The following is a 14,391-nucleotide window of genomic DNA, read 5'->3' as shown; positions in this document are numbered from 1 at the left end:
GCAGTTCATCTGTTTAAGCTGTTAGGATATTTTTGTGCTTGATAGGGTGATTAACCCTGTTTACATTGTATGTCATTATTTTGATTGATGTCATGTTATTGACAAAATAACTGAGTACATAGTGTACCTAGCTTGACCACGCACTTGCTACCCTTATACTGAACTATCATATGACTCCACATATAAGACAGTAGTATTGGTTGCTCTTTTTTCAGAAAATCGAACTTGCAAACAAACAAACAAAAAAATATATATATACAGTAAACAACAACACTAAAGTAACAGTGAAAATCTCCATTTTTGGTGAGAGATCTATCTAACATGGACAATAAAGGAAGGACACTTGCGGCTGACAATCCCTGGGAATTAGGTGGTCCCTGCTTTACAATACAGATGAGGATTACTCCAGGACCAGCATTAATCATTAGCTGAGGAAAAAGGAGGCTGTACGCTTCCATATCTCCCTAGCGATAAAGTAATAATAATAATAATAATAATAATAATAATAACAACTTAAAGCTATGTGTTAGAACTCAGGACAGCATTCCAAATGCACACAACTTAATATTAACAATATACAGCCTGTTTATCAGATAAGCGATGTATAGCTATGTCCCCATGTAAAAATCACTTGGAAAAAACAAAATAGAATAAAAATAATACTATAATTGCAGCTATTTATAATATTTACACTGAAAAGAAATGCCTAAAATGTAGCCGGCGTTATCTTTATTTTAAGCATTCATTCAGACAGGGTGTATAATTATTGTAACATTACTACCAAAATTAAAGGGGTTAAGGTAAGTACTTATCTGGGAATGTTCTCAACTGTCCCAATAAGTCTTGTTGCAGCACAGTGTATAAAGGTATATTCTTAATTATTTTTCTTGTTAATAATAACAATAATAATAATAATAATAATAAATAATAATAATAATAAAAAAATAAAAAATGTGGTCCTAGAATGTTGCCAGTGTAGTGTGGTTAGTTTTTTTCTTACAATAGACTGTTCTCTGCGTCTCTCACTTCTTCTTGTCATTACAGTTTCCCACATTGTCGCCATGTATCTCTTGCTCAGTCTGCCATCTGATCTGTCCGGCAGCGTGATTCTGAGGGTTCCAAGGAATGTGTCTGCCTCTGCTGGGGTGCTGAAGCAGTCTGTCTGCCCTTCATGTGTTATTCACAGCCAGGCCGGGTGCAGAAGAGAGTACCGTATCCCTTTAGCTGTAAGAGCTTTCTTAATGCCATCATTTTATTTTCTTTTTCGCAGTAGTTCAGCTGAAATATTTGGGTATATTGAGATGAGATCCATGAACTTTAGTTCTCCTCTCTTACTAGCCCGGTGAACAATGCTTTGCTTGGTTTAAAAGTTCAGAAGGTGCAGAACAAAAGCACGATAATGTGCATTGGGGCCCTTTGGCTTTGGTGCTACAGTTCTATGTGCTCTTTCGATTTCAATCTGAGTTGCTCTGTCTATGTTCAAGAGCTCTCTCAGCATTTTTACAATAAACAATATAGTCTCGTTCCCATCTGCATCTTCCGACACCCCAAATATATGCATGTTATTTCAGTTATCAAGATCCTCAATTCTATCATGTATATCACTGTTCTGTTTCATTAAGTAAAGTAGCTTTGACGTGCAGGATGAATTTCTTGTCATGTTCTTAAAATCTAAAAACTTTTTTTTCTTTTTTTTCCAGCATGCTTTTAATTTTATTTATTGAGCTTTCCATTTTATCAAATGAGGCAGACATTTCTTGCCAAATTATTTTTAGCTCTGTGAGAATCACAGCCGTGTCCTCTAGTGACTGTGATGAGCTGCTAAGGTGACAGCCTTGTGGCAAGGGCGAATGGCTCCTGTTTATACTTTCAGACCTGGAAGGCGAACTATGTGTTGAATTGCTTTTCTCTTTCGTGGGTTTAGTCTTAACCATTTTTGTATATTTAGTTAAATTGTGAATGTTTTAATGGGAAAAAAGGTACCACATAAAAACAGGGATTAGCTGAATCTCCTAGACCTGCCCCAAAAAAATCCCCCAAATTATGTTGTTTTTAAGTACACTAGACTTGTGAACTACACAATCCATAATTCCATGTTCTGTTTAGAATTAACATCAACTTCAGTCACCATCAAAATTATTTATTTGGCTAGATATAACAATACTGCGGCTTACGGAGCCAACAATGAATTTTGGTACTGTCAAAGAATACGATGATGCAATCAAAACAATGATTATTAAACAATAACTGTAACATCAGTGACTTACATCTAATTTCTACATTAAAAGTCAAGCAGCACACAGAGGAGTTATAAGACAGTGAGTGTCTGTGTAGGGATTATATTTACAATCGCAGTGCATAAATAAGCCTCAGCTGTGCTGATGGGTTTTGCTAGGCCCAAAGTACATACAGTGCAGACAATTATTGGTGTGCCATTCATTCACTGCTGTACTGTCACGCCTTGCCTGAAGACTGGAGAAATTAGAAACACTGCCCGAGGAGGGATGAATTTTAAACTTACCGGCTCAAAGTCTCGCCCTGTCCCGAGGGGTCCCAGCTCATGAGAGGGGTGCTGGTGGAGGGTGGAGACTCGGGGGTGGGGGTGCACTCATTCTCCACGTGAAAGTTCTGGAAGGGCAAAGGCTGGTTGAGGTCTTCTTCCCTCCCAATGCTGAACTGTGGGCCACAAAATAAACATTCAGTAACAAGCTAGTATTGAGGACTCTTTTTTTCTTGTAATTGTTATGTTGTCCGTGTGATAAGTCCACCAGCTAGACCTTTATAAATGTTTACAATAGTAAAAACTTGGCAAAGTGTAATAAAACACAGTGAAATCATGGTAAAGCATAGGTGATCATTGAAAAGCCCAGAGTTGTCTGACAAGCATATTAAAAAACATGGCAAACCAGGGTAAACTATGTTAAATGCAGTGGAAATCCATGGTAAAACTGCACAATTACTGTAGTAAACTTTTAAAAATGGGACTACATCAGAGCTTATTATTAGGGACTGTACATTTTTGTAAATTTCACTGTCATAGCATTTTAAAAATGTTAAATTTCAGCTATTTAAATCTTAAATGTCATGGTGGTGTAACAAAGTATGAACATGTAGTTAAAAAACGGCAAAATATAAACATTTCAAACCCCGTAGTTAACAAAAGCATGTGACTAACAAAGCAGAAACACTAAAAGAAAATTGAAATCTAGAGGATTGCTGCATTTCTGTTATTATTTTAAAAAAAGAAACTGTTCTGGTTATAAACCTTGTTTAATGCAGCAGTAACTCAAAAAATATTCTGAAATGCTGTTTTTCTTCATTTCCTGTCTCTGCGGTGTAAATACCTGTCTATATTTAGACACAGCAATACCAACAAACTCAATCCATGGAGTTTGATGGAATTGACAGACAGCACCGAGATAGGGATGAGTATGTAGCTGGACAATATATCCAGAGACTAAAAAATATAAATGTGAAGTCTCTGAAATTACTGACATATTTATTGTATTTATCTTTTTGTCTTCCTTTGTTTTTTTTATGTATTTATCTGCTCATACTAATACTTGGCATATATTTGGCTTCTAAATTATTTTACATGATCTGCTGAAGTAATAATTGTAGCACTTTTTAAATTTACTTTGGACACTTATTTTAAAATGCAGGTCTAATTTGACTAGCCTAACGGTACTACCTGTTGAGATCCGTAGGTCATACTAAACCCGACCCGGATGCCCATGACTACCAGTTAGTGGGTAGAGCCCAGTTATTGGCTGTTGTCAAGAGTCAATCAATAAATCTTGCCCTGTTCATGATGAGCTTTCTTTTTTAGATTGAAATAAGCTAACAATAGTATCAGGAACCTGTAATGGTACATATAACTACATGGAATTTTACTACAGGGTAAAAGTACATAAATGACCATATTTCACAGGGGAGACCAGATTTCATGGTCTGTGTATTTGGTAAGGCCCTACTTATTATACTGCAGCACTCTTAATTACTGGAAGGATTACTTACACCACAGGCCCTTTAGTGACACTCCTGAATCATGTTGGCTTAAATTGAAACTGAAATGCAACTACATTAGAAGTTAATTGTTTGTCCACCAGATGATTGTTATTTAAATTACAGCATCATTTTTATATGTAGATCCCCATTACTTTAATGACTGTAAAGTTATCTACCTTTGGTTTGTCGTCTAGGGGTGGAGTTGGCATGGCACACTGGTTCCGCCCCTCTGCATCAGACTCCTCCTCTTCCTCATCTACTTCCTGGATGGTTGGCGTGACGTCGGAGGGCGGGACGGACATCTTCTTTTTCTTGCGTTTCTTCTTCTTGCGGCGGTCGACGCGAAACGCCTTCTTGCGGAACCTCGTGGTGGGGGGGAGGTGGGTGGAGAGAGGGTGGTGAGTGTGATGGGAGGTGTGCCGGTGATCTGTGAAGCAGGACACACACAAGAACAGCACAGATAATTACACTGTTTAGCCTCATCTCAGGTTTTCTTAAAAATGTTGTTGAATTATTTTACTCCCCATTTTCTTTCCAATTTAGAGTCAATTCCACACAATGGCTCAGGAGGACTGAAGGTCTGTGGCCATCCTCAGATTCCATGACCACATAAATTGCCTCTTTACACCCAGGAGCTCGAGCAGTTGTTGTCGAGCTACCGGCCTATGGCGGACAAAGGCAGGCTGTGCAGGTGTCTGCTTGAGTTCACCAGGATAATGGGCAGTAGGGTCGACTGTAGTGCAGTGAGGAGCAGCAGTCCTAACCCTTACGTACACTGTGCCATATCATAAGAGTACTAAAGCATGGGCAAGCATAATAGTGTAAGGAGCAAGGAGCGTATATCAGGTATATTAATGGTTTATTGTTAACTGTTTTGTATATTGTTGTTTGTGATGTGCAGTACGAAATAAAATGAACAGTAATTCTAAGTGCCTATGCATGTTGCAGCTAATAGTAATTTTTACAAATTTTTTAACACCTTTCATATTGGACCACCTTCACAAGATTGCAGTTACTTACAAGAATGTCTCACCCGAAAGACAGAGCACAAGGAGGTTAAGTGACTTGCTTGAGGTAATACAACGAGTCAGTGGGTGAGGTGGGATTTGAACTGGGTATTTCCTCATTACAAGCCTGTTTGTTTAACCACTGGACCACACAGTCTCCTATAAGCCACAACCAAGGCATAGACAGTAAAAATGGGGAGCCAACTCAGTCCTGACGCTCTATATGCTTATATTACTCCCCACCTCTGGGCATATATATATATATATATATATATATATATATATATATATATATATATATATATATATATATATATATATATATGATATATATAAAGTTTATACAGATGATAAAAGCTCATAAGGAACATTAAAATGATATTTTAAGCTAAGATACTAATTGGTTAATAATTAACAGAAAATGTATAGCCTGTACATTGTTCAATTAAATGAAAGTTTTCATCTTAACATTTTCCTCAACGTGATGCATTTTCACAGTAGGAAAACTGCAGTTGCTTTTATGTGAGGGAAGAGCCAGCTGATGACCCTTATGGTGACAGTGGTACCTACACTCAAAGTCCCTCTCGTTGTAGCTGCGCCCCGTTTTCTCAGCGTTCCGTGAAGAGGTTTCAGAAATGAGATCCCCAAATCTCTCCACTGAAAGGGCTTTCTCCCAGTCCTCTTCCTCTTGTCCATTTGGGGAGCGTTTCTCAATGTCAGCAAGAACCTGGAGAACATAATCACACACACTGAATGCCACACCTACGGGTTAGGTTGACATTTATTTAAAATGTGCTTAAAGGGATATTTATATTTTCAACATATTTAAAGAGTGAGGGCCAACTTCAAAGTGTTTCCACCATTAATTAACTCTTATTTTTTGAAAATAGAAGAAAAAAATGGTGTTTAATATTTCAAAATGAAAAACACAACACCTTGTGTCCTTAAGAGACCTGAACATATATAACTGTTTGGTTCTAGTTTTGTAAAATTAATTGGGTGTTTTCCCTCTTTCAAAAAATAGGAGTTAATGTCCTGGCTTGGGCTTTTCTGGAGAATTGTAAGCATCTGGACTGAACAGATGTTCTAACTTCTTTCAAAGCATGTGACGATGTGACCTCAACTCTTAAAACTTTTAAATGATATCTGAAGCTACTTTCTTTTTAAAGAGGTTATAGTTAACAAAACAATTTCCTAAATATCACCAACTGTGAACTTCCATTAGCTATATAGGTCAGCCAAGTATTTAAGGGGAAGGAGTTTGTTGGTTTCTGATAGGAATGAAGCCGTTGAAGGGCTGAGGACAATTTCACTCTCCAGGTGAATGGGTCAAGGAAGTGCAGGATTACCTAAAAGTAAGGCTTGCAAATACATGTCTTTCTTTAACCTAGTGTTTGACCATATTTGATGTCTTAAAATTAAAATACTTGTTGCTATATTTCTTTCAGTACTGCACATTTTGAGATGCAGCATTATGAGTGAAAGTGAACAGGTATAACTTATTTTTAAACAAAATACCAGTAACCACTTTCATTTCTTATGTTTAATTTCCTACTCTGATCTTCGAAAAAAGACCCCAAAAAGTTAATTAGAATTAAGTTAACTCAGTTTTAGAATGACCACTAGGGGCACCCAACTGTAATGGATACAATTGTGAGTTAGCAAATGAAAAATCTCTATACAGAGGGGACAAAAAGCACAGCACTTGTCATCCCAGCTAAATGTTCTGCAGACATTCTGTCCGATAAACAATGTAGGAGGATGTCAGCCCTGATAACCCTGAGGGGTGCTAGCTGTTTGGTGATATTGTGTCTTTTATGTGTACTTTGAAGTGAATGGTGTTTATGACAGGCCTGGTGCCAGTGTGCGAGTGACAGCTCTGTGATGGCAGAGAAGCTGGGGGGGCACAGGAGATGAGAAAGTGAAAATGTCAGCCTCACAGCTAGAAAGCAAGCCAGGAGCCGGCCTGGTCTTGGGAATCGGTGGAAAAGCAAGTCAGAATTACTTGTATGGGGAGGTACAAAAATAACTGCTGTTAAACTGAATTGGAAACGCATTCGCTTAAATTGGAGACAGGTAACTCTTTATACCTTTAGTACAGTATAATGTTACAGTAAAGCATGGTAAAGCTTAGGCAAGAAACTACAGAAACGTATGGGAAATATGATTTGGAGCATGGAAAATGCATAGCATGAGCCTTGTAATGGATAACAGCGCGGCAATTTGCAAAATGACAATTCTCAATGGTTAAGAGATGCGGTAAAGCAATGAAACTACTATGGAATTTATTTGCTGTTAAAGGTGCATGGCACATTAGGGTACAATAATTGGTTTTGGGAAATGAGAGATTGGGTCAATGTCTGCAGTATGTTAATTGTTTCATTCTTTCAGTGTCAATAAGACTAAAATAAATATATGTGCATGTGGCACAATAAATCAATAATATGAAACAATATTGTATCATGTATATATGCCATTGACGTCAATGTAAATTATAAGTATAAATTATCTGTAAAATGCAGTTTACTGCAATATACCAGAGAAATACAGATGTTTTACATTACACTACTGACCACGCTCAACACTGCACTCTATGCATTAACCACTAAGGGGCAGTGTTGTTAACCTACAGAGGTTTAGAGAGACATATTGGCAAATCTATATTGTAATTAAGGCATAAATTAAGTTAAAGAGAAATTCCCTTTGATGCATTAAAAAATTTAACTAAATGAGAGTTGAAACAATCATGTTACTACAGAGGTGGGATGACAAACACTTGCAATATGTAGCATGTACCCTTTATTGTAAATGACGAAATAATTTGTTTTACAAATGTCTATTTAGTAATCTATCAAAGTTGCATCTCCCTGTCCTAAATCTATTTCAGTCATAATTGACAAGACTGCAGACCTGACAGATTGATAGGGTTTATGGGTTCTTGCTTCTTGCTACAGAAGCACTTGCTTCTGTACTATAAACTGGCAGTTGTTTCACGAGGAGTAATCTCATAAGGGATGACTGTAGGTTATTCTAGACAGCAGACTTTTCTGTAGATTTCAAACCCCTGGAAACAGAAGGAAACATACAGATTTTATTTTTTTTTTGTTACAAAATCATGTTCAGTTTTACACTACAATATGTTATACCTGAGTAAATTAACATTTACTGCATTCTTCCACAGTCACATTACATAAGGTAGTTTTAGCTGCAGACAAAAATGTCCAGCCACTCTGTGAACTAAACAGCCTTCCTCCTGCCGCTGCCTGCACCAGAAATGGTTTACCATTTTTGTAAAGGGGGAAATGATTAGCACTGTCTCAGAATTTAAGTATTTAGGTATTACACTAGATTCGCACCCTGCCTTTAGGAAACACATAAAAAAGGTCAACAAAACTGTGAAATTTAACCTGTCCAATTTTAGATACTTTCAAAACTATTTACCTATTACTGCTGCTAAGATGTATTTGCACTCTATGATTTTATCCCATATGTCCTATTGTATAACTATATGGTCACAGGCTGAGTTGACTATGTTAAAACCACTTCACTCTCTATAAAAACAAAGTTTGAAAGTTCTAGACAAAAAGCCAGTAAAATATCATCACTATCACATTCTTAAGAAATATAACATGTTAAGTTTTGATAATTTTATAAATCTCTCCAATGCATGTCTGATTTTTAAGTCTCTACATGAACTGGCTCCTCCACCCCTAAGGGAATTTGTTCAGCCCTGCTCGGTAAAAGCTGTTAGAGTCACCCGATCAACCACAAGAGGAGACTGTATAGTTTCCAAGGCTTTCTCAATCAAGGGTGCCATGTTCTGGAATACGCTACCAGATTCTTGAAAAACATATCAGACTACAAGACTTTTTTTAACATAACTGAACAAATGGTTGAAACAGGAAAAGCTTTTTGACCATGTTTAGCCCCCCTCCATTTGTTGACTCTCTTTTATTGTATTTTATTGTTTTTTTAATTGTTATTTTTAATTGTATTATTGTTATTTTAATATTTAATTGGATTTTAATTTTAAATGGGTGCATCGCATGTTTTAATCATGAATGTTTTTATTGCACATTTTCCCAGTCGAATAAATGGTTAAACAGTACGAATGCCATTTGCAGGCTATGTTTTAATAACTTTTTTTCCCTAATAAATATTTTAAAATGGGCTTACAAGTTATCAAACTTATTACATATGCTAAACATATTTTTAAACATGCATGAGGCACTGTACCTATAAGAAGCCAGTTTATCACCAAGTTAGTACCATGCTAGACTGCAGTCTGTAGGCCCCTAAATAACTTCCCTATAATAATGCAAAACAGTTGTGCTACCTTTTTACTATTAGGTATTGAACACAGTACAGTACAGTTAAGCAAGACATATTTGTGGCTTACCCAGCACAAAGAACCAATATCTTTTGTTCTGAAAATAATACAAGGAAAATAAGGTAATGAGTCAAAGAAAAAAAATTTTTTATAACTTTAATTTTATTTTTCAAGAGTTTCACTGATAGTATATAAGTAGGGCTTCTGATTTTCGTTTTTAACTGATAAAAACCGGTAAAACACCCATGATACAAAAAAAAATGAAACCGCTGTATATCCAATAAACATTGGAAAAACACTGGAAATGGTTACTCAGTTCACAATGACTTGACATCTTTCCACGTGAAAAAACAAAAAAACAAATAACCTGCCAAAAAACATTGAGCAGTGCAGTTGGGCAATGCCCCTCCTTCCTGATTTGTATAAGCTATATTCCAGTTCGATAGGGAGTATTTACACACTGATAAACATAGAGAGAAGACATGAGACATAGAGGTCACTGAGAGCTTTAAACTTCTGCATTTTGTCACCAGCATGTGAAGACTTCAACATAAAATGACAAGCAAGTGAGTCTTTACAAGGAGATGGACAGAAAAGTTAAGATAATTGTGATAAAACAAAGAGTTTGGTATGATAGAACAGTAAAAATTAATATGAGCCTAACTGGATAGAAACTCTCTCTAGACAACATTGTTAGTAGTCTGCTCTATAGTATTCGGCTGTTTAGTTTTTAATGTGAAATTAACTTTTCAGCTGTACAGCTAGTAGAGATGCAATCATTCACCATTTAACGGCTCGATTGCCATTTGAGAGCCTCAATTAAACATTATCATTAATCAATTAATCTACACACACACACACACACACACACACACACACACACACACACACACTTTCACATTTTGTTGGCACCTGAGCGTACTCTACAATGCTTTCAAAGATTTTACATGTAGAATCTACACAAACTACTCCAGATTGATAAAGTTAAAAAAGGCATAAAGAATATAAATAAGTATGATTTACAGAGAAAAACAGATTCATCTCAGTTGCATAAGTATTTTAAATTTAAAATCTAAATTTTCCAAGTGTTACGTCTGGCGCAAGCCCAACACTGCACATCACCCAGTTAACACCATTGTAACTGTCAAGCCTGGTGGAGGTAGTATCATGTTATGGGGTTGCTTCTCTTCAGTAGGGACTGGGAAGTCAGGATAGAGGGAAGAATGGATGGTGCAAAGTACAGGCAAATCCTTGAGGAAAACCTGTTTGTGTCAGCAGGACAATGACCTGAAGCACAAAGCCAAAGCCACACTGGAGTGGTTGAAAAAGAACAGAATTAATGTTCTTGAGTGGCCCAGTCAAAGTCCTGACTTGAATCCAATCAAAAATTTATGGCAAGACTTGAAGATTGCAGTGCATTGATGAACCCAAACAAACTTATCAGAACTGGAGCATTTTTCCTGTGAACAATTGGCAAAAATGTTACCAACCTACTGTGCAAAGCTGGCTGAGACCTATCCAAAAACACTCACAGCAGTAATTGTTGCAAAAGGTGCTTGACTTAAAGGGCTGAATACTTATGCAACCAGTAAATTTCATTTTGAACATTTTCTTGCTGGCATTTAACCTCCTCCTCATATAACAGTGTTCAGTTTAACCACTACAGCTTTGAATAAAAAAAAGTTTGTTCGAAAAACTGAGCATACATTATTTGAAATTCAACAAAATATGACATTATTGGTAATATTATTATAAAAATATATAGTAAATATATATTAGATATTATATATATATATATATATATATATATATATATATATATATATATATATATAGTCAAAAGTTTGAATACACTTGCAGGAAACTAGGTTTTTTTCATAATTGACAATGTTATAAGTTTCTGTAAATACCAGAAAATGAAAACACATGTTACAATATACAAAACAAAGCATAAGGAGTATCAAAGCAATGTTCAAGAAAATTGAAAATTGTCTCTAAATCTTGGATTCCTCAATTTAGCCACCCTTTGCCTTAATAACAACCTCACATACACAAGGCATTCGTTTAACAAGTTTCTGCAAGAAATCACCCAACATGTCTTACCAGCTCTTCTGCAGCAATTCCCAGAGATGAAGGGCACTTGTGGGTAGCTTTGCTTTGACTCTTCTGTCCAGTTCGTCCCATACAAGGTCTATGGGATTGAGGTCTGGAGACTGGGCAGGCCAGGTCATTAGATTGAGTTGTCCTTCACTTTCCTTCTTCACCAGATAGTTCTTGCACAACTTTGAGGTATGTTTCAAGTCATTATCTTGCTGAAGAATGAAGGACTGCCCAACTAGCCATAATCCTAAGGGAATGGCATGCCTCTGAAGTATGCTATGATAGCCATGCTGGTTGAGTTTGCCATGGACTTGGTAAAGATTACCAACTCTGTCACCAGCAAAGCAACCCCAGACCATGACACTGCCTCCTCCATGCTTGACAATGGAAACCACACATGCAGAACTCATGCGGTCACCCTTGCCTGCCTGACCTTGTTCGGTCCTCATGAGTGCCAGTTGCTTCAAATCGTTTAATGGTCTTGGCCACAGCAGTTACAGACACTTGCAAAGTTCTTGCAATTTGTCTTAAAGATTGATCTTCAATTCTTAAAGTAATTACAGACTGTCTTTTTTCTCCCTGCCTAGATCAGGCCATTCCTCCAAACTGGATGACCGAGCAAGAAGGAGACTGATCAGAGAGGCTACCAAGAGGCCAGTGGTAACTTTGCAAGAGGTACAGGCTTTTATGGCCAAGACTGGTCAAAGTGTGCATGTGACAACAATATCTCAACAACTCTACAAATCTGGCCTGTATGGTAGGGTGGCAAGAAGGAAGCCATTGCTCAAGAAATTCTACCTTGAATCCCATTTAAAGTATGTAAAAAAAAAACAATCATTAGATTCTCTAGCCATGTGGCAAAAAGTTTTGTGTTCTGATGAATCTAAAATTGAACTTTCTGGCCTAAATGCAGTGTTATGTTTGGAGCAATCCCGACACACATGGTGGTGGTAGCATCATATTATGGGGATATTTCTCAACGGCAGGGACTGGGGCTGTTATCAGAAAAGAACGGAAAATGAATGGAGCAAAGTATAGAGAAGTCCTTGAGGAAAACCTGCTCAATAAAAACTTTTTTCTCCTTAACAATGTGCAGTATGGTGTGTAGACAAGTGGGAAAAAAATCATCATTTAAGCATGAAACTCTGAGGCACTGACATAACAAAATGTGAAAAAATGTTCAAGGGAGTGTAGACTGTCTAGAGGCACTTTCTACACATTACTGTTTTCAGTTGTATTTGCATTCAGCATTTTTTATTTTTTTTTGGTTCTTGGTTTTGAATAATGAAGTTACTGTTGTCTGATATATAACAAGGGAACTGGTTGCTGCTTGCACCTCCATCAATGAGTACTGAAGATGATAAAGGGTTGAAACAAAATGTAAAACCATACCATCTAAGGATAACAAATTAAACCAACTCTGTTATAAAGGTAGGGTCTACAAATCATGAGAATGAAAGCTGTAAATGTAAATGTTCTTTTTGTTGTGTTTTTTTGTTGGAATATTTTTTTTCTATGAATGCTGACCTGTCACATCACAAAGACAGCCTGTACAATACCCAACATTAAGACTGGCAGTAAAATGTGATATTTGTTTTACCTCCTGAACAGTGTAAAATCAATACTAATTACCAAGTTATTTAAAGCCAAGGCTTCCAAGCTGACGTTAAATCAATATATTTTCAGTTTCTTCTTGGCTGCAAGGAAGGAAAAGCACTTGACCTCACACACCGATCATTCCAGTCTCAAAATAGATTAGAAGCTTTGGATTCCCAGTTCTTATACTTTCAGGCCCAAATTTATAAAGGGGAAAAAACAACTGCAAAAAAATACATAATGTGCGTATTCAGTACGGCCTCATTGTCAAAATAATGACCTAGTTTATAAGACTAATTAGGTAAAGCAGGCGATTCCGCAATCAAACAATTTTAGTACCCCTCACCGCAATTACAGACGAGGAACTGCACACCTCTCACAATAAATAGCGGGTTTGGGTCAACCCTGCATGTATAGGCTACATATTCCAACAGAAAATTAATGGCACACAAAGACCTAGGCCTGGTACTACCCATGGTGATGAGGATGCTAAGAAACAAAAACTGAATTGGAAATACAGAATTGGAGATTTTGGTACAAGCAGTACTTGTAACATATGAAAATGTGTTAGAAGCTCGAAATCCATCACCAGGACAAATGAATAAAATATGGAATGTGCGGTGGCTTCTTAATAAACAAATGTACCACTTCAGAGTTTGTAGTAGGTTGCTTATACATTACAACGCATCATCCAGTTACTGTGCTTCACATATTAGTTCAATTTCTTATTTCGTATGGAATAATTCCAGGCATATACTTTTCAAACTTCAGAAACAAAAGTTTTATTTACTTACATCCATGGCAGTCAAATGGGTGGATAATCCTTCCATTGTTGTACAGCAATATGTACAGCAACAATACAGCTGTATACGAACAGTCTTCAGTTTAACTACGACTTATATCTTTTTAAAGTCTTATGCAGTTACACCTCTATTTCTTATGTTTGTCTATATTTCTTATTCTATGTATGATTTTAAAGCATATCTGTATGGTATATATGGTCAAAAAACTGTACTCGCTCTAGCTACAAACTAACTGCATCATCTGTTCCTCTGTCCTTTTTTTATCATTTTCTGTCCAACTCAAATTTAACAATACTGCCCGAACAAGTATTGTTAAATACCAGAATGCCATATTCCAAAAATACATTCTGTAGGCATTACTAAAATAACGGTGGAGGATGAGCCCTCATTGTAGATGAGACTTTTTCTTTAATGTTCCTCAGAACATTAAAAATTGGAGTTTGCAAAACAATACGGTACCGGTACTATAAACTGTAATTTACAAACTGACTTGATCAGAATGGTTAAAAAATTAGCTCTTTGCAAAATCTTATCAAATGTTGGCCTT

At 36.6% G+C, this 14,391-nt stretch overlaps 1 protein-coding gene across 5 annotated transcripts in view; it reads right to left on the bottom strand.

Moving 5' to 3' along the window:
• Positions 1-14,391, bottom strand: part of LOC121323395 (anion exchange protein 3-like) — an 83,928-nt gene that overhangs the window by 39,632 nt on the left and 29,905 nt on the right. For all 5 annotated transcript variants that reach the window (XM_041264436.1, XM_041264438.1, XM_041264439.1 and 2 more), the window contains exons 3-5: positions 5,586-5,742; positions 4,185-4,435; positions 2,522-2,676 (exon numbers count right to left, since the gene is read on the bottom strand). In XM_041264436.1, coding sequence (XP_041120370.1) covers positions 2,522-2,676; positions 4,185-4,435; positions 5,586-5,742 — 563 coding nt within the window. The remainder of the gene's footprint in view (positions 1-2,521; positions 2,677-4,184; positions 4,436-5,585; positions 5,743-14,391) is intronic.

This window comes from Polyodon spathula, chromosome 11 (genome assembly GCF_017654505.1).
Source record: "Polyodon spathula isolate WHYD16114869_AA chromosome 11, ASM1765450v1, whole genome shotgun sequence".
Classification (NCBI taxonomy): Eukaryota; Metazoa; Chordata; class Actinopteri; order Acipenseriformes; family Polyodontidae; genus Polyodon; species Polyodon spathula.
This window is presented reverse-complemented; position numbering and strand designations above follow the sequence as displayed.